The sequence below is a fragment of the Triturus cristatus genome, chromosome 7 (genome assembly GCF_964204655.1).
Source record: "Triturus cristatus chromosome 7, aTriCri1.1, whole genome shotgun sequence".
Taxonomy (NCBI): domain Eukaryota; kingdom Metazoa; phylum Chordata; class Amphibia; order Caudata; family Salamandridae; genus Triturus; species Triturus cristatus.
Window position 1 is genome coordinate 695,387,331 of NC_140590.1, and position 19,219 is coordinate 695,406,549.

Consider the following 19,219-nt stretch of genomic DNA (forward strand, 5'->3'; position numbering starts at 1 on the left):
GAGGCCTTTATTTTTAGTAAATATAACATTCTGCCCTCTAGGGGTGGAATGTTCTACTAGCCTTAGAGCCCTCCTAGCGGGATCTACCAGCCATTAAAGGCCTGATCCATTGTTAAAGGCCCGAGCCAAACGCTGGAGCGGGCCTTTAGAGGCTGCTAGGTTGGGCCCTAAGACTATACTAGAAGCCCTGAGCACTTAATTGTCTTCAATGGAGCTCTCAACATTCCAAAGTTGCTGGACGGGACAGAAAATAGATTTGGGCACCAAAATAAAAGTGGCTTCTATTTGTGAATTAAATACCTAAAAAAAAGTTGTCCATGCTTGCAAATTGTGGCAGTGTTAAAACTTGTAAATACACACTTTATGAGTGTTTAGCATGGGTTTGACCTGGCTGCAGGCAACATTTGTTTGAACAGTGGGAAAATCAATATTTAAAACCGGCCCAGAGACCATAAATCAGGCCCACGAACAGCCAAAACACGGCCCACACTATGACTTGTCAGACTGGCCCATCGAGCACTGCCTGATTGCCCTAAAGGCTAGTCCGACCCAGCTATTAATTAAGCATTATTGCCTTCTGCTCAGGGCATTAACAGTGACTAATGCAATCTGAACACAGTGTTAACTGCCTGTCCAACAACCAAGCCAAAGGTAAGGGTTCATAGTGAGGTAAATATCTCTAAATATCTGACAGGATGTTGCCATTCAAACTATTAACACAGCGCCCCTAATCTCAGCGACAGAAAATAGGTCTCTTTCCCCGTCTACTTCATGTCCCTGCTTCTATCTCTCACTGAATTTAGAATGCTTTAGAATGCAGGCAAAATCAATAGTACAAGTGTTCTCATTGGACAGTCCAGCACTACACGGAGCCAATGACTAGGCAGTAAGAACGTAGATAGAGGACACCAGGAGAAAACACAAGGATAAATAGAGAGCATCCCAAAGAACGAAACGCAGGCAGAAATAAGCAATGACAGATGCGGGCCAGGTTCAAACGAGATGCAAAAATTAGGTTAAGCCATGACACAGCAACAGTAACTTTCCGATTGATTGTATGAGCCTGACAGGTCGTTGGCTGCAGGAAGGCCAGATAAATAAAAAAGCTGCAATAACTGAATTTAGTATGTACTAGAGAATTGATGGGATTTGTTGAAGAAACAAATCACAAACAATTGAGAAATTCCAGTCGTCTTGCCAGTGCGCGACCATGTCAAATATAATTAGTGCTTTAAAAAGCACCGAGGTACATTCTAGGCTGCTATCTGAATAACCAAAGTAAAGAAATAAATTGAAGAAGGACATAAAAGCACAATTGGGCACTCATTCAGAGAACCCGGGAATACCGTATGGTAAAAGTGCCTTCATAGAAGACTGCACCATGAGTCTTTTTCCCCCTTGCTGTTTTACCTCTCAACTCTGCAGGTCGAAAGAGTGATCAAACATGCTATATCTTTTCCACGTGCATTTCTTCCATGTAAAACTTGCAGGAGTTAACTATAGATATATAAGAAACTATAGATCTGTGCGAATTTTGTACAAAACTTTGGGTGATCAAATTTGGCACAAATATCATGCACATCCCATTTCACAAACTCGGAGGACTTCGCAACACTATTTGTGCTTACTTTGCCTTGACATGTGACCATGCCCTGGCAGGAGAATGGCTGATCACTGCCATGCAGGGGTCTCTGCTCCCCATGGCACCATGTGAGGTCACCGGGTAGAACTAGTACATGGGAGTTGTTCACTATCCTGGTTTGTGTGTACGGCAGTGTGGGAGGAATTCTGGGATATCGCCATGGCTGGGGGACCTCGCCATAGCTGGGGGCCCAATGGAGGGTTACCTTCCCTACAGTTTTCAAACGCCTCATTTCCAAATCCAAATCTGGAGGGTTCCTTTGCTGGTATCACACTTGTGTACCCCGAGCGACTCCCAAGGATTCCCTTTCGGCGGGGATGCTCGAGAGAATCCAGCAAAGGCAACACTTTGTACTAATATGGTGCTTTGGGCCGCGGAGAAAGGGTAGATACCCTCATCCTTCAGGGGGTAAGGAATCTCCCAGGGTTCTCTTGGACACTGAGAGTAGAAGACGAGGGCTTCCAACAGCTTCTGGCTCATACCAACGCCATGCCACCTCTCTTTCTATCAGGATATGTAAAAATTCCTTAAATGGGGTTTGGAGGGCTCCTGTCATTGACAGAGGTCTTGTAACTGGTGCCTGCAAGGTGCCTGGCAATACGTTAGAAAGATATAAATAGGGGCTAATTTAGTCATGGAAAAAGAATGCGCATTTTTAAGATCGCCTATATAGCAAATGAATTTGATCCAATACATTATTTTTCTGCAACAAACATCCTGATAGGCATTGGAGAGAAAGATCTACCGGGATATGAGGTAAGGAGATTCCTGGAGGGATTCATCAAAAACCTCCTGTAAATTAAGTGCTTATAACTAACTCCTAATGAAGGCATCAAACAACAGAGGCACGCGGAATGCACTGGTAGGATGATCACATTGTTTACAACTTAGTTGAGTTACATTATTTTTCACCACTCATCCTATTTTCAGAAATGAACTGGCTACTCGTTTTGTTATTGATCAACTTGAGTTTCTTACCAAAGTTGGCAATCACACATACACATGTGAAAAGATTGGGGGATTACAGAAACTTGGGAATTGTGCAAACCAGCTAATATGTGCTTAGAAGACCATTAAGTACAATAGGGACTGTGTGAAATAAAGGAATTGTTCAAACTTGGCAACATGTGCTGAGCATCATTATGCACAATGGGCAGCTCTCTACGCATATTACATTTGATCACTGGGGATATTACATGATATGGCTTTGTGCTGACTGGCCTATCCTACTCTTAGGGCCCAATTACAAATCTGGCAGTCCTTGCGAGGCAGTGGTGTTCTAACCACCGCTGCACCGGCGGTCTGACCGTCCCATTATGACTTGGGCGGTCAGACTACCATGGGACCGCTGCTGCCACCAAGGAACTGCCGTTTCCTGGCAGTGGTGCAGTGGTGCTGAGGCTGCAATATGCTTGGCGGGACAGACTAGTCCAGCGAAGCATATTATGAGTGTCCTATGCGGTGCAAGATCCTTGTGTGGCGTTCCTATTTCGGTGCCTTTTTCAAAAGCACTGTTGCCTTTGAAAGAAAAACTGCAGAGGGAACCACCACGCCACCCGACTGCCAGACCACTTTTAAGTTGTCATCTTGCGGGCAGGCGGCAGTAACTCTTGGTGGTTCAGGGGCGCGACAGTGGTGTGCCACCCATTCCCGCCAAAAGTCAGAATCGGGGCCCTAAATGTCCAAGGAAATACATGCTGACTGCGGAACGTATGTCCTGATAGGCTTTGGGGTGCTTTGGGTTAGCATGTAATGATATTTGACACCACTTAAGACTGTAAAAGTTAATATCCCTGTCCAAACAATATTTTTTTTTTTTAAATGAGTAACCTTTGTTTTACATTATATCTCACTGCATCCCAGTGGTTAGGCTTTGACTCCTCGAGTACAGCTGCCACTGGAGTGTGAAAGGGCTGTGGAGTCCCTAATGGTACTTGTAGTCCTAGTGTCTAGAAACCTACAGCTGTAGGGAGAATATGCTGCCTCACCTTTGAAACTTCTAGGAGCGATGTATAACTATTTGAGTTATACCTTGACAGCAAGAGTGCTAGCAGTTGCAGTTTTTCTAAATGAAGCTCTTTAAAAAAAAGAAGTTAAGCAAAGGTCTCACTCACATGCCACCTGCACTTCCGTCTTCCTTTGCAGCAGGGCTCCCATGCGATTGCGGACAATGCAGCGATAGAAGCCGGCATGGGTGCGGTCCAATGAGGTGATCATGTACCTGCAGGCAGAAAAAGAACAGTGCCCATGAATAAACGCAGAACATGACTACAGAGTTATATGATTGGTCAGAGATGGTCATGTGACATTATAGTGGAGACCTTTACTGCATAGGTGACACAAACGTAGACCAGGACTAGCTTAGTTTGTCATGATGAAATCACAATGAACTTGTCTGAAAGCAATTTTATCAGTGAATAAAAATGGAACAATTATTTACACTTATGAAGAATGCTACATTCCAAAATAAATACATAAAATGCTTTTTTATCAGTGCATTAATTATTTTCTGTATTTTGATGCATCCCAGCCATCAGTTTGGGTTAGAAACTGTTGTCTGGAGTTCTTATCACAGCAATGTCATTCAATACCCTACAATTCTGTGTGTACTGTATATCCATTTCTTAACTCCATGCAATTGCAATTAAATGAATGTAACTGAAAATTAATACTTTTCTTCAGAAAGTTCAGATTTTTGTACAGAGCAGTCACAGTTTTGAAAAACCGAAATCTAGAATTTTGGGACAAAGATCTACAATTTATGCTGACACTGTGGGTTCACATCAACAAGCCCTGAGGCAATTTTGAAGGATCACAAATGCCACATTTGATTTAACTGCATTATTTATGGACAGAGTTACCAACCAGTGGCTTCATGGCGCTTGAACGTAAACAACAGAAACTAATTCACACAAAAAGTCTAAAAGTTTGCAGAAGAGGATGGTCGTCAATGTGTCCGAGTTGCAGAGGTAGTTTGTTGGTAAGCGTTTTCTGAAGAATGTCACATTAATTCACAGTAGCCTATAGCACATCCACAGTGCCTAATATATTTGAAAAAAACATAAGTGCCAACCACTATATGGTATGCCAACTGGGAATCAGGTCTTTTCTGCAGCTGTGGCACCCCTACCATCTCAATCCTCTGACCACCTTGCCAGCTGGCTGCCCCTGGACTGTATGGTGAGCCTAGCTGGTGCCAGCACGCACACCAGCTCGGAGATAAACCAAAACACCGTTCTCATTTCCTTTGTGGTCATGGAAACAGAAGAAAGGATGCCAATATTTCGAGATGGTGAAGGGTCACTGTATTGGCTCTCCTCCTCCTATGTCAATGCCCATTGAAAATAAAAAAAGGACTAATCTGCTGTCTCTCACTGCTAAGACTGGAACCGCGCAGGAGGTAGCAAAGATTCTTAGTCCTCTAAAATAAGTACCATCAGTGACCGCCAGCAATCATGACAGAGATCTACCACTTGCGACTGAGAGGTGATATGGCCCGTTGGCTAAACGACTGGTTTCGATATCTGCCTGTGGCAATGATTGAACATTGGGTGATTCTTGGCAAATTACTTCATCTCCATTTACCTGAACACATGTAAAGTAATTCACGAATTTAATAATGTACAATGTGCTTGCACTTACTAACATTAAGACATATTACTACAGTAACCTTTTTTGGTGATACTGCATTTCCCTCTGACCAACATGATGACAGTATTTGTCTGTCATCTGGTCAGTAAGTGTCCTAATGGAATGGATGGATGCCTATGGGACCTGGGAGGGGAACTGCTTGCATAGTCAGGTGCCAGTGTAGAGACCATGGCAAGGCAGAGTACCTCGGTTTACATGTGCACCCTGGTCTGTGGGACCAACGTGCAATCTCACCTTTGATAATGCCAGGTCATCCCTGCATCATTACAGTGAAAAAGAAACTATTTAAAGGGGGTACATATTTTTCGCCTGCCTTCCCTTCTGGTTTCTCTCAGAGGGCAGCTCACTGCTTAAACAAGGCAGCTGTCTAAAAGAAGCAAGAGTGCCACGTGAGCCCCCAACACCGGAGACTGAAGGCAAAGTGGGGACTCCAACTGCGACATGGTGTGTGCAGAAGGTGGCTAGTCTGCAGTGCTTAATTTGAGCTGGTGGTTTCCGGTGCATGGCACCAGCACTTACTTGTCATCACTTGCTGTAGTGAAAGTCCACCACATGGTGGCGCTGTCTGAGAGGTGCACAACAACTGTGTTTTGTGAGTCAAATGGCATTGAAAATTAATAATACCAGCATCTCATGCCATTATTATAGCTTTGTGTGGCCTGAAAAAGTCTGTATTGTCACACTTGTAGGAGTGCGATGGTTAGGTGTTATTTTGGTACTGTCATTGGCAACACTGGCATGGTCAATGTGTGCTGCTGGGTGCAGTGGCCTTAAGAAGGTCCCAGTCACAATTTTTTTACAAATTAGCACTGCGAGTCTGAATGCCCAGCAATAGTCTGGGCATCACGATTTTAATGTGTGTGCAGAAGGTGTTGAGTTTGAATGCCCAGCAGTAGTCTGGGCTCCACAACAATCATGTGGCATTTCAAATGAATACACTGGAGTCTAGTTCTTTTTCAGACACACATTAGCAAGCTTTAATGGAGAATTATTAGTAAGTGTTGCTTCAGAACATTATGGAATCTTTGTCCTCCATTGGGCCGCATTTGGAACGGAGTTGATGAATGACAAAGAAGCAAGGACAATTGTGTGACCTTGTCAGCTGGCACCCGGGTCAAGAGCTTTGGCCTGCAATGCACAGGGTGTCGTAACATGTTAGAACCCATCAACTGAAGCAATACCTGCAAAGATTTCTTCAATAAAGTTTGCTATAATGTTTCTTAAAAAGAACCAGCCTTATTTACAGTGGCGGCTGCAGGTAACGGGGGTGGTGTGGTAAATAAAATTCCTTTACCGGGACTTAATTTGATACGGAAACATTATAAAACAGCTCAGTAAAATGAGAGGCAGAATCCGTGGTATTAGAGGTTCGGAATGGGCTTTATTCCAATGAACGATTATAATCGGTTGCTCCAAGTTCCATCACCACGGAGGTTCAGGAAGTGAAGTACATACATTATTGACAAGAAATGACTTTTATAGAACATACATTACAATGAAGCGAATGCAGTAGGCGTAACAATTGATAAGGAAAATGACGATTCATATGCGTAACCGAAAATGGGTGTAATAAGGAGTAAAAAGGAACATAATTGGTTATGATGTCATATATAGGTGGATCTATAAGATAATACTTGGCATAGATGCGCGCGCAGCAGCATGACGTGTGATTGACGTGCAACTAGGGGGTGAAGGGGACTTGACATTTAGCTCTACATGTGGAGACGAAAAGTCTGGGGGGTCAAGTCAACCTAATCCCAAATCATATCTAACATCCTATGTTTAAAGAACTATGTTATCCACAAAAGAAGGACTCTCGGACAGAATCTATTCTATACTGACTGTGTGTGCGTGTACAAGCGTCTAAGTGTCTACACTAAATGCGGAGGCAGGAATCTTCCATAGTAACAGGGCTATGAATTACTTGTATAAAGACAGAGAAGCCGGGCCCTTTGCTTGGTAGCTGGAAGAATGTTTACTTAAACTACTAGGCAGGAATGCATTGGCTGAGGGGGAAGCAGATAACTCGAAGGTGAAATACAGTTCTTGGCAGAGAATAGGCTGATGTCAGGCTTCGTGAGCCGCGCAGAGAATGAGACAAAGTTCATGGTCACAGATGCAGGCTCAGACTGGAGTTTTCAGAGGCAGAAGGCAAGAAGAGTTTGATGACAGAATCAGGGCCTACTTGCCTGGACTGTAAAATGTCATAAGTGAACCATATAAGGCCGGTGGCCTTTCATACTTAAGAATGGAATATCCGGCCTATTCATGGCGGATCTGACAGAGGACATGTTGACGGTGGACACACATGTGTTTGCGTCTTCATAACTGGAACTGGAGGGAACATACATGTACTTGTAACATGCACATAGAACCGTTGGGGTCCAAGATAGGGGACATAACTGACCAGAAAAATCCATATTTCCACATTCCCTCCTTGTCCCCTACTTGCCCGTCAAGAGATATCAATCTTCATTAATCCATTTATCTGTTCATATAGCATCATTTGTTCTTCTTTCTTCTTCCGGGATCTTGAATGAAAATCTTGATGTGGAATGCACGATGTGGCACACAGACCACAGATCGCTGGTCCACATTGTAGACATAGACAGCAACTGAATAGTATGAGAAGGCCAATACCTAGGAAGGATAGGACTCTCCATCCCCAGGCTGATATCACACTCCAAAACCAACCGGACCAAGTCCAAGTGCCTGGGTTCTGGTGTATCTGGCTTACAATCTTATGAAGGCGAGTTATAGCTTTATATACAGATGGCGAATTTTCTGGTATGAATATGCAGCAGCTGGATCCGATGACCCTACAAGCTCCGCCCCTATCAGCCAGGATGACGTCAAGGACAAGACGATTTTGAAGCACAACAATCCGCATAGCAGACTGCTCTTCTGTTAAATTGCCTAAGGCGGAAATAGTTTCATTCACTACCGCTTCAAGGGTTCTAGTTAATCTACGTATCAGCTTACTATTAGTAACAGTACCTATATAGGGAAAGATGCCTTTATTGAAATCTGTGTATTTTTCCCATGCTGTTTCAGTGTAATCGACAATTGGGAGATCTCTCCGCTCTCTGTTGTGTACTAAATGAATATTTCTATAATAATCAGGAGGAGCTAGGAAAACAGGTGGCAAAAGGAATGCAATGTAGCAGGTACCATCCCAATCTAGGGGTAGACGCATATATGCAGTCTGACCACATATAAAGTAGGAGTGGCGATAAGCTCTAAATGAAGATTTGCCTTGATCACTGAATTCTACTGTAGTAGTGCATTTACTATGGCCCATATGTATGGAACCAACTTTTCTTACACACAATTCACCTTTCGCTGGGAATACTGACATGGTTGGTAAAACTAGTTCAACTTCGGATTCGACATTTAGAACCATGAGATTAGGAGTAAAGTTACCTAATCCATATACTTCATTTTCTAGATCAGTTCCCGTTCCTTTGGGGCGACCCTCCTTGTCAGGGTAACAGACTTTGAATAAAACTAGGTTCAGATTTCCCCATACCCACTGGTCTTGGTAAACGGCTGTATCTGAGTCTATGGAATTGATTAAACTAAACCATGCTCCACAGGAGCCATTATGTGTAAACGGATGTGGAAAGAAAGGCAGGACTCCTTCATAATTCTGATAGGGAGGGAGCCGGCCACACACCCAACAATTAGTTGCATTACTAGTCTGATGGGAATGATGTAACATACTAATGAAAGTGTTATTGCGCAGCTCAAGTCTATAAGACAATTCATGCGGGGGTAAGTCACTAAAAGAATGTTCAGCAGTAACATTGTAAACATTTCTGACAATAGGGTAATATATGTGCAACAATATACTTGCAGTAATTATTGAAAGACTTAAGAAAAACAAGATTAATAATGTCACTATGCAATGGCTACGCAGTGATTTACAATACGCCTGTCGTTTCATCATTTTTCGCGACTGTCCATGATTCAGGTCTAGGCGATACATGTCGGAGACAGATTCAACCGCTTCACCTAGGAGAGGACTTAAACAATCAAATCGTCCGACGGTCTAGGCCTTAATTTTAGTTTATAAAGTTCGGAGTCACTTTTTTCCACAAAAGGAAGTTTTGAGTCAATGGGTGAAGACACACAAGGTGTGGTATTCACATCTGATTTCAGTCCATGAAATTTCTTGATATGACTTGAATGAATCCATCCTTTCCTGCCTTCAATCTTCACGGCTGTCCTTGTGGTCAGCAGGACCAACTTGGGTGTCTTCCACCTGTGCTCCAGCTGAGTCTTTCGGTCGAAATTCCTCACAAGGACGAGGTCCCCCGGAATTACGTCATGGGGTTTCACCTCAGTATTGTCGGGAAAAGCTGCAGCTACCTGTGAACGACAAGATTGTAGTGCAGACATCAAGGAAGCCAAGTAATCTGTCAGCATATTACAGTCAATATCAGTTATTTTGCGTGGTATAGGCGTCCCCCACATATTTGGTGGTCTGCCGAAGATCACCTCATACGGGGATAGCCCTGTTCGAGAGTGTGCTACCATTCTTGTGAAAAAGAGTGCAACTGGTAACGCTACTACCCAGTCGACACCTTTCTCCCTGCATATTTTGGACAATCTAATTTTCAGGGTCTGATTATGTCTTTCTACGAGACCTGCTGCCTCAGGGTGTCGGACACAGTGGAATTTCCACTGATAACCTAACAAAAGTGAAACATGTTTCATTAATTCGGATGAGAACGGCTGGCCGTTATCTGAGTGAACAACACGTGGTAAACCGTATCGTGGGAAGAATTCTCGAACCAACTGTTTGGCAGTAGTCGGGGCAGTGTAATCTGAAACCGGGTATGCCTCCGTCCAGCGGGACAGAGCGCAGACAACTACGAGAACATATTTGAATCCTCGACATCGTTCCATCTGGATATAATCCATCTGGAGTACTTCAAAAGGGTGATTAGGAGGATGAAATCCACCTTGTTCTACGGGAACACTTTTTCCTGGGTTGAACTGGCAACAGATCATACAGGTACGGACCTTTTGTTTGGCTGCTGCTCGTAAATGTTTATTGAACCAAATGTGTTGAATGCTATCTAGCATAGCTTTTTCTCCTAGATGTGCTGGACTATGTATAGTGTTAATTATAACTTGGACCATTGAATCAGGAAGGAACCATACAGACTTTTCCTTCATCATCCATCCTTGGTCCGTTTGGATCCCTCCAAACTCAGTCCATTTCTTTATTTCGTCTGGTGTAGCATGTGTCTGTATGTCAATTACGTCAAGGGTAGGATCTTTAACTGTCATACAATGTGTCGGCATCGGGACTATTGTCTTTGTCATGTCGGATGTTTGGGTTTGAGCAGTCTGTTTAGCTGTTCTGTCGGCTAGATCATTGCCTTGAGAAATGATATCAGTAACCTTCGTATGAGCCTTACATTTCATAATCGATATTGCAGTAGGTAGATGTATTGCATCTAATAAGGCATGAATGAGGGGTCCGTGCTGAATGTGGGCACCGTGGGAAGTTAAATAACCTCTCTCTCGCCATAGCACGCCGAAGTCATGTACAACTCCGAATGCATAACGTGAATCAGTGTATATGTTGACTTTTTTATTTGTGGCTTGAATACAGGCTTGTGTCAGAGCAATAAGCTCTGCGGCTTGAGCTGACAAAGTATTTATACGATTAGTTTCAATGACTTCAGTATCTGTTGTGACTGCGTAAGCAGCCACCAACTCTCCTGTATTTGTTCTCATACATGAACCATCTACATACAATGTCAGGTCTGGGTCTGACAATGGGACATCGGTTAAGTCTTGTCTAGGTTTCGTCGTTATTGTAATAACTTCAATACAGTCATGGGCTAGTGGGTCTGTTCCGGTTACTGGCAAAAGTGTGGCAGGATTCAATGTGTTACAGCGTCTGATTTCTATGTGTGGCTGAAACAATGTAAGTTCGTACCCTGTAAGTCGCGCTATAGTCAAGTGTTGTGTTTGCGTTCTATTTACAAGAACCTCTACTGCATGTGGTACTTGAACTGTCAATGGATGTCCTAACACTATGGCATCGCTTTGTCTGATTGCTAAAGCTGTCGCTGCCACTGATTTTAGGCATGCAGGCAAAGCCTGAGCTACGGGATCTAATGTACTAGAAAAGTAAGCACATGGTTTGTGTGCTCCTGCTTGTTCCTGTGTGAGCACTGACAAGGCAGTACCTTCGCGTTCTGTAACAAAGAGTGTAAACTGTTTTCTGTAACATGGCGTTGCTAAAACAGGTGCTTGACATAAAGCTTTCTTTAGGCTTTCAAAAGCTTGTGTATGTCCCTGAGTCCAAGGGAGAACAGTCGATGTGGCTGCCTCCTGTGTTGTCAACTGAATGAGCGATTTTGCTAGAAATGCGTATTGAGGGATCCACTGTCTACAGTATGAAGTGAGGCCTATGAAAGCCCGCACCTCCTTTTGTGTCTTGGGTATTGGCATGTTAGCTATTAACTGAATGCGGTCGGGTGTAAGCTGCCTTCCCTCCTTGGACAGCGAGTGTCCAAGATAAATAACTCGCTGGACACAGAATTGCAGCTTAGAAGGGGACACCTTGTGCCCCTTTTCGGCTAGAAATTGTAAAACTGTCAGTGATGCTTTCTCACATTCGGGTTCGCTTCTAGCGGTGATCAACAGATCATCGACATATTGAAGCAAGGCAGTGTTAACTGGCATGTGGATACTGTCAAGTTCTCGTTTCAGTGCTTGGCTATAGATGCTGGGGCTTTCTGTAAATCCTTGAGGTGCGCGTGAGAATTTAAAGCTACGTCCATTTAAACTAAATCCGAACAAATATTGGCTTTCCGTATCTATTGGGACGCTGAAAAAGGCATTCTTGAGATCGATTACAGTAAAGAATGTCGCTTCGGAATCAATAGCTGTCAGTAATGACGAGATATCTGGGACCACAGGAAATTGTGGCACAATGCATTTGTTTAATTCGCGCAGATCAATAACCAATCGATATACTGGCGGGGCCTTTGGATCTGTTCGTTTAAGAATCGGAATTATCGGTGAATTACATACATTGGAGTCTGTTTCTACTACTACTCCTTGGGTAATGAGCTCGTCAATGATTTGTAGTAAAGCCACTACAGCATCTGGTGGTAACTTGTATTGTCGCATTCGTGGTAGCACCACTCCTGCCTTTAATGTGACTCGATATGGTGTAATATTCATGCATCCAACATCAGTAGGGCCTTGTGCCCATAGATGTGTAGGTAAAGTCTGCAGTCGGGGATCCATGTCTCTAGACACATAATGACCTTTAAAATCACGTAAAAACAACCTTACTCCTTCCGGAGAACAACATATTATAGCTCCTAGAGCTTTCAGTGTTTTTATTCCTAACAGATTTTCTGGACATGATTTAGTAAGCAATAAATCGGTAGTTCGGGTCAAAGGTCCTATCGTAAGTGGGAGAGGCTGTGACACTTCATTAACAATAGGTTTTCCTGAAAAACCAAGGGAAATATTCTGTGAGCCTGAGAGGGGTGCCCCTGGAACTTCACTACGTTTTATAGTTGTTCGACTTGCCCCTGTATCGAGTAAAAATTTTCTATCTTGGCCTAACAATTCACTATGTACATAAGGTCCTTCTTGATCTACAGGGATCTCGATAAGGGGTAAGTCAACTTCCCTCTCTAGGCTTGCTCATGCGTATCGTTGATAATCAGGATAGTCGTACTGTGCGGTCTGGTACAGTTGTCGTGTCGTGGTTTGTGTGGCAGCAACAGGCAGCGCTGGTGCAGCTGGCACAAACTGTACAGACTGTGGTGGAGCTGGCATGGACTGTGCATGCTGCGGGGCTCCTTGTTCATTCTGGTCCTGTCTAGGTGGCCGTGGTCTTTCTTGTGTTTTACCTATGGCGATATTATGTTTCAAAACTGGACAATCGTGTACGTAATGACCTGGCTTTTTACAATAATTGCATGTCCCTTTTACAGGTCCGGCTGAATCGCCGGAATGTGTCATACCCTTTTTATGTCCTTCAGCTGGAACTGTCTGAGAAACTAACATTTTCATTTTTGTGTCTTTCATGCGTCTGTGTTCATGTTCTTGTTCCTCTCTAATTCTATTGTGATGGTACTGTAACATTTGTAACATTTGTGATGGAGTGTTACCTTGCCAGGTACTCTCGAATTTTAATACTCTATTCTTTACTTGGGGCAGGGCATTTTCTACTAATTTTGTTACAAACAGATGTGGGTACGATTCGCTACTTGCTTTTAGGCCACTATTTATACCAAAACATTTTTCAAATCGGGCATAGTAATCACTAGTGTCTTCATCTTGCTTCTGTTTACAGGCTGAAATTGTACCCCAATCTTCCTTCTTCGTAGTTAATAAACGTGGCAGTACCTGTACTAATAAACCTGGTAGTGCTTTAGTTTTATCCCCGAGTCCTGCTCCTGCAGTTCGGGCCTTTTCTTCTGCTTCTAATACTGACCATTCTATCTTTTGGTCTCCTACCTCCCACTCTTTTTCCCTGAGTTTCTCATAAATGCCAGCAGGCATCAATACCTTTAATATTGTCATAATGTCGGGATAGGTATACTCTCCCATGAGTAACATGTCTTTGATTTCTCGGTGAAAACCCGCTGGATCTTTGTCATGACTGGGTACCACTTTCTTCATTTCTAACAATTCTATTTTTGATATGGGCGTATATACAAATACGCGCTTAAACTCGTTGTCCTCGCCCTTTATTGGGTGCACTTCTCGTAAGGGATTCTGTCTATCCATGTAATACGTGGTTCTTTCCTTGATGGGCAATGAGACACGGTCTGAACATACAAAAAGAATATACTGCTTTCTTGATTCTAGAATTTCTTTAATTAATTTAGTACCTGAACCTTTCCATCTATTCATAAGCAATTCAGTCAATATGTCAGGTAAGGGACCAGGGTCCGAATGCTGACTCTGATATAGTATAATGAGTTGTTGAATCATATAAATCCCAGCTAAACGCTGTTCATCTGGGGTGAGATTCAAAAATGTGCGTGCTACTGTATCATCACTATATTTTCCGGGACTGTCAACCCAATGGACAGCTGACCTAGCTAATTCTTGTTCATCCATAGAATCGAGAAAATGATAACCCCTTCGTTCTCGGAGTAGTTTGTCGGCTGCTTGGAACGAATGCTCGTTAGACCTGATGTTAATTATAGGTATTTGGAAATTCCTGTTATTATCTGGACATATCGGACGTATCGGGTCAATAGGACATCTATTACTATTACAAGATCTTCCTTTACCTACATAGGCTATGGTGTCTGACTGTCCTGCGGGCAGTCCTGACCCTTCTTCCTCGTTTTGTTCGAACTCGTCTACCGCTAATCTTTCTTCGTGTAGGCGTTCTATTTCTTTACGGATCTTTCGGCACATGGCTATTATACAATTTTGTTTATCATGTCTACCTTCTGATATATTCTGGCTCCATCTGGTAAGAATTTGCATTGCTTCCGGGTCTACCCCCGTTCGGTCTTCATTTCTGATCACACAATTTATGAGGAAACGTAACAGTTCCCCCTGTATCTCCACTTTCTGGTATTCCATAGCTCTGTTAATACATTCTGGATCTCGCCCTGTTTGGACAAAATGGTATATTTTATCTAGATGCGCAGTCATTCCTGGTAACTTCCCTAAATACACTGCGGCTCGTCTGATACGTAATGATGCTAGGGTCATTTCGTCCTCTTTGCCGGGCACAGGGTCATATCTACAATCTACAAGAAGTTCCTTAAGCGTACGGGCATTTATGAGTTTGGGGGTACGTGAATGTGCTGACTCTTGAAAAGTAAGTTTATTTATTCTGGGTGGCGTAGAAAAAATGTTGCTAGCACCTCCCGCAGCCCCATCTGGGGTGTCGGGTGTGAAAGGATTCGTTGAACGTGACACAGCAACTATAGGTGTGGACACAGCTATAGAAGCAGCTGTAGGAACAGATGTAGAAACAGATGTGTTTGCCGGAACTTGTGACACGATCGGTTGCTGTAGGGATACGGGTACTGGATCTTGGCGTTGAACCTCCCTGATAGGCGGTCTATGTGGGGCGGAATTAGCATACTCGGGAGCTGCGTCATCTAAATATGAGGAAAGAAAAACATCTTCTGCGGTTCTAGGATGCCCCTTAGGATGTACCTTTATTGGAAATAATGGGGGCGGCAAGTCTTTCGGTGTTTCTGGAGTAGCTTTAGGTAATCCTTCGGCCAGAAGGGGATACATACCATTCATAAGGGCATTTCTTTGTCTGTCTACTTGTTCTGATTTCACTCGGATACCTTCCTCAATTAATAGATTTTCTCGAACTTTATTGGAATTCTCTTTACTCTTCTCCTCCTGTCTACGTGCTTTTTCTGTACGTCTATGAGATTCTTTACGCCATAACTCAACGGCATCTTTCTGTGACTGTCTGACTTTCCTTTTCCATAACTCTTCCTCGACTTTCATGATGCACTCTGCATCCCAGGTCCCCGCTGCGGGCCACCTCTGACTTTCTGGTAATTCCTTGGTGTAGTCTACCCATAAATCAAGAAATAATATAGCGTCTAAGCCATGTTTATGATACATGAAGTACCCTGGAGTGTCCCTAGGAGGAATAGGAACGGCTTCTTCGAGTACCCCTTTTCTTGTAGTGATCTGTCTTAATTTCGAAAAGAGCGGCATATTGAGAACTGATCTGATACTTAATCTTGAACACACTTAGTACAAAAGCACAATAATGAACAACCATTCATACCACAATATGCCGGACGTTTAACACATTAAACATTAAACATTAAACATTTTTAACCTTTAAAATAACCAACAATGATGATCGTCTGCATAACTAATCACCAAGCATAATTCTTGACAATAACTAGATACTTCGGAATACTTGATATACTGCTAAACAGTACAGATACACTGCTAAAACAGTGCAGACCGGATTTGTGTACCCAAACCCGTCTTGACCGGCACAAACTATGTGCACGTCAGAAATGCCTCCCCAGCAATGGTACTCACCGGGTAGCTTCGGAAACGGAAGGCCTCGGAGACTGAACTTGGACCGGACTGGACTCGACTCGACTCGTCGGAAACTGGACTTGACTTCGAACTGGTGGGCCTCTGTATACCTCGGATCTTGCTCTCTCAGCTAGGCTCTGGTCGGGATACTTCGCACTTCTCACCGCCTCGTCTGGGTGTTGATCGCAGCCTCAGTCGCCCCCGCTTGACCGGAGGGAGATACAGGAAATCCTGCTGGTACGCGTTATTGTCCGTCCAGCTGTGGCAGGAGACCGGGCCTGCAACTCACCGCCGGCGCGTGAGATGAGAAAGTGTCCCTGTTCGGGCGCCATTCATGTGGTAAATAAAATTCCTTTACCGGGACTTAATTTGATACGGAAACATTATAAAACAGCTCAGTAAAATGAGAGGCAGAATCCGTGGTATTAGAGGTTCGGAATGGGCTTTATTCCAATGAACGATTATAATCGGTTGCTCCAAGTTCCATCACCACGGAGGTTCAGGAAGTGAAGTACATACATTATTGACAAGAAATGACTTTTATAGAACATACATTACAATGAAGCGAATGCAGTAGGCGTAACAATTGATAAGGAAAATGACGATTCATATGCGTAACCGAAAATGGGTGTAATAAGGAGTAAAAAGGAACATAATTGGTTATGATGTCATATATAGGTGGATCTATAAGATAATACTTGGCATAGATGCGCGCGCAGCAGCATGACGTGTGATTGACGTGCAACTAGGGGGTGAAGGGGACTTGACATTTAGCTCTACATGTGGAGACGAAAAGTCTGGGGGGTCAAGTCAACCTAATCCCAAATCATATCTAACATCCTATGTTTAAAGAACTATGTTATCCACAAAAGAAGGACTCTCGGACAGAATCTATTCTATACTGACTGTGTGTGCGTGTACAAGCGTCTAAGTGTCTACACTAAATGCGGAGGCAGGAATCTTCCATAGTAACAGGGCTATGAATTACTTGTATAAAGACAGAGAAGCCGGGCCCTTTGCTTGGTAGCTGGAAGAATGTTTACTTAAACTACTAGGCAGGAATGCATTGGCTGAGGGGGAAGCAGATAACTCGAAGGTGAAATACAGTTCTTGGCAGAGAATAGGCTGATGTCAGGCTTCGTGAGCCGCGCAGAGAATGAGACAAAGTTCATGGTCACAGATGCAGGCTCAGACTGGAGTTTTCAGAGGCAGAAGGCAAGAAGAGTTTGATGACAGAATCAGGGCCTACTTGCCTGGACTGTAAAATGTCATAAGTGAACCATATAAGGCCGGTGGCCTTTCATACTTAAGAATGGAATATCCGGCCTATTCATGGCGGATCTGACAGAGGACATGTTGACGGTGGACACACATGTGTTTGCGTCTTCATAACTGGAACTGGAGGGAACATACATGTACTTGTAACATGCACATAGAACCGTTGGGGTCCAAGATAGGGGACATAACTGACCAGAAAAATCCATATTTCCACAGTGGCGGAACGACGTATGGACAAAAAATAAATACAAAAAACACATACCTTTTGCTGGACGCGGTCTCTCCTACACGTCGGTCCCTTCCCACGCTGCCTTCTCCTCAGCTTTGGCAGTAGCAGGAAGAACACAGGCTCCCTCCCCTAAGTCAATCACAACGCTGCAATGCAGCGCTGTGATTAGTCTGAGCGCTGCGGTTCGGCACTCAGACATGGAATGCGAGTCCGGGCATGTTCCTCACCAGGCAGTGTAATGCAGCCCGGTGGAACAAGCAAATTGCGTTTGGCTGGCCCAAGAGTGCTGACTAAACATTCATGCACACTTCAGCTTTGCAAACCACTCCTCCCCAGTGACCCCAGCCGCCCTAATGTAGCCCCGTAGTGAAAAGTAAAAGGATAATAATGGGGTTATCATTTTATTTTTCCTGCTCTCAGAGCAGCTGGGCAATGCTCCTCCACCTTTGCCCTTGCTTATTTACTCTTTTAAAATACTACTTGAATGTGGTGGCCAGACTACTGCAGGCCCTTCAAGTAAGGCTGGTGTCTCAAACCAGTCTGTGAGCTACCAGTAGCTCCCAGACAGCTTCAGAGTATCCCACAGCCTCGAGGTAATTTTTAAATAAGCCAGGGTCTAATTTTCCTTTTAAAGTTAAGGGACAGCTGTGTATATTTTACATTATTATCATGCGGCTGCAAAAAACAGGGCCTGATAAGGAGCAGTACTCAGCCAGATTTATGGACCAGGCTGGGGCACAGAGGTGAAGAACTGAAGCACTGAAGTATTTAACTCTTAATCAAAAGTCGTTGTCAACTCAATATTGAAGCATGAGAACAAAATGATGTTTCCGAGTGCTTTTAAATGGGAGAAAATTAAAACAGTTACCTTAATGATTAAATTAACTCTACCTTTTCATTTTCTACCATTTAAACGTGTTGTATTTACAAACAGCAGGCCTTCAAATGGCAACCCTGCTAAATGTATAACTGAAAAATACAGCATTTGTTTTTTAAGTGGGAGAAATTTAAAGTGCAGAAAATCTTTACATACTTTGATCATTTTTGTAGAACATTTTTCTGCACTTAAAAATGTTCCCATTAAAAAAAAAATGCGTGTATGTTTGGGTTATTCATGTTACAGTGCCACATATGGTGAAAGGTATTCCCTGTGCCACAAGTACATACACATGGGCTCTCAGTCAACCATACACATATATCCCAGTCATACACACACATGTGCATACATCCCCATAGACCACGCTCTCACTGTCACTCATGGTAGCCCTGCCATAGTGCCCCTAGTCAATGAATTTTTTCAAACCATAGTATCTGGCTCTATGGACATTAGCCTTCAAGTCAATGAAACTGGACCGAGGGGGTGTGTGGTACCAATGTGC

General features: G+C 43.5%; 1 protein-coding gene across 8 annotated transcripts in view; it reads right to left on the minus strand.

The window, feature by feature from the left end:
* The window catches only part of SDK2 (sidekick cell adhesion molecule 2), a 1,027,095-nt gene that overhangs the window by 376,788 nt on the left and 631,088 nt on the right, over window positions 1-19,219 (minus strand). For all 8 annotated transcript variants that reach the window (XM_085617351.1, XM_085617350.1, XM_085617348.1 and 5 more), the window contains one exon: window positions 3,757-3,863. In XM_085617351.1, the coding sequence (XP_085473477.1) occupies window positions 3,757-3,863 (107 nt within the window). The remainder of the gene's footprint in view (window positions 1-3,756; window positions 3,864-19,219) is intronic.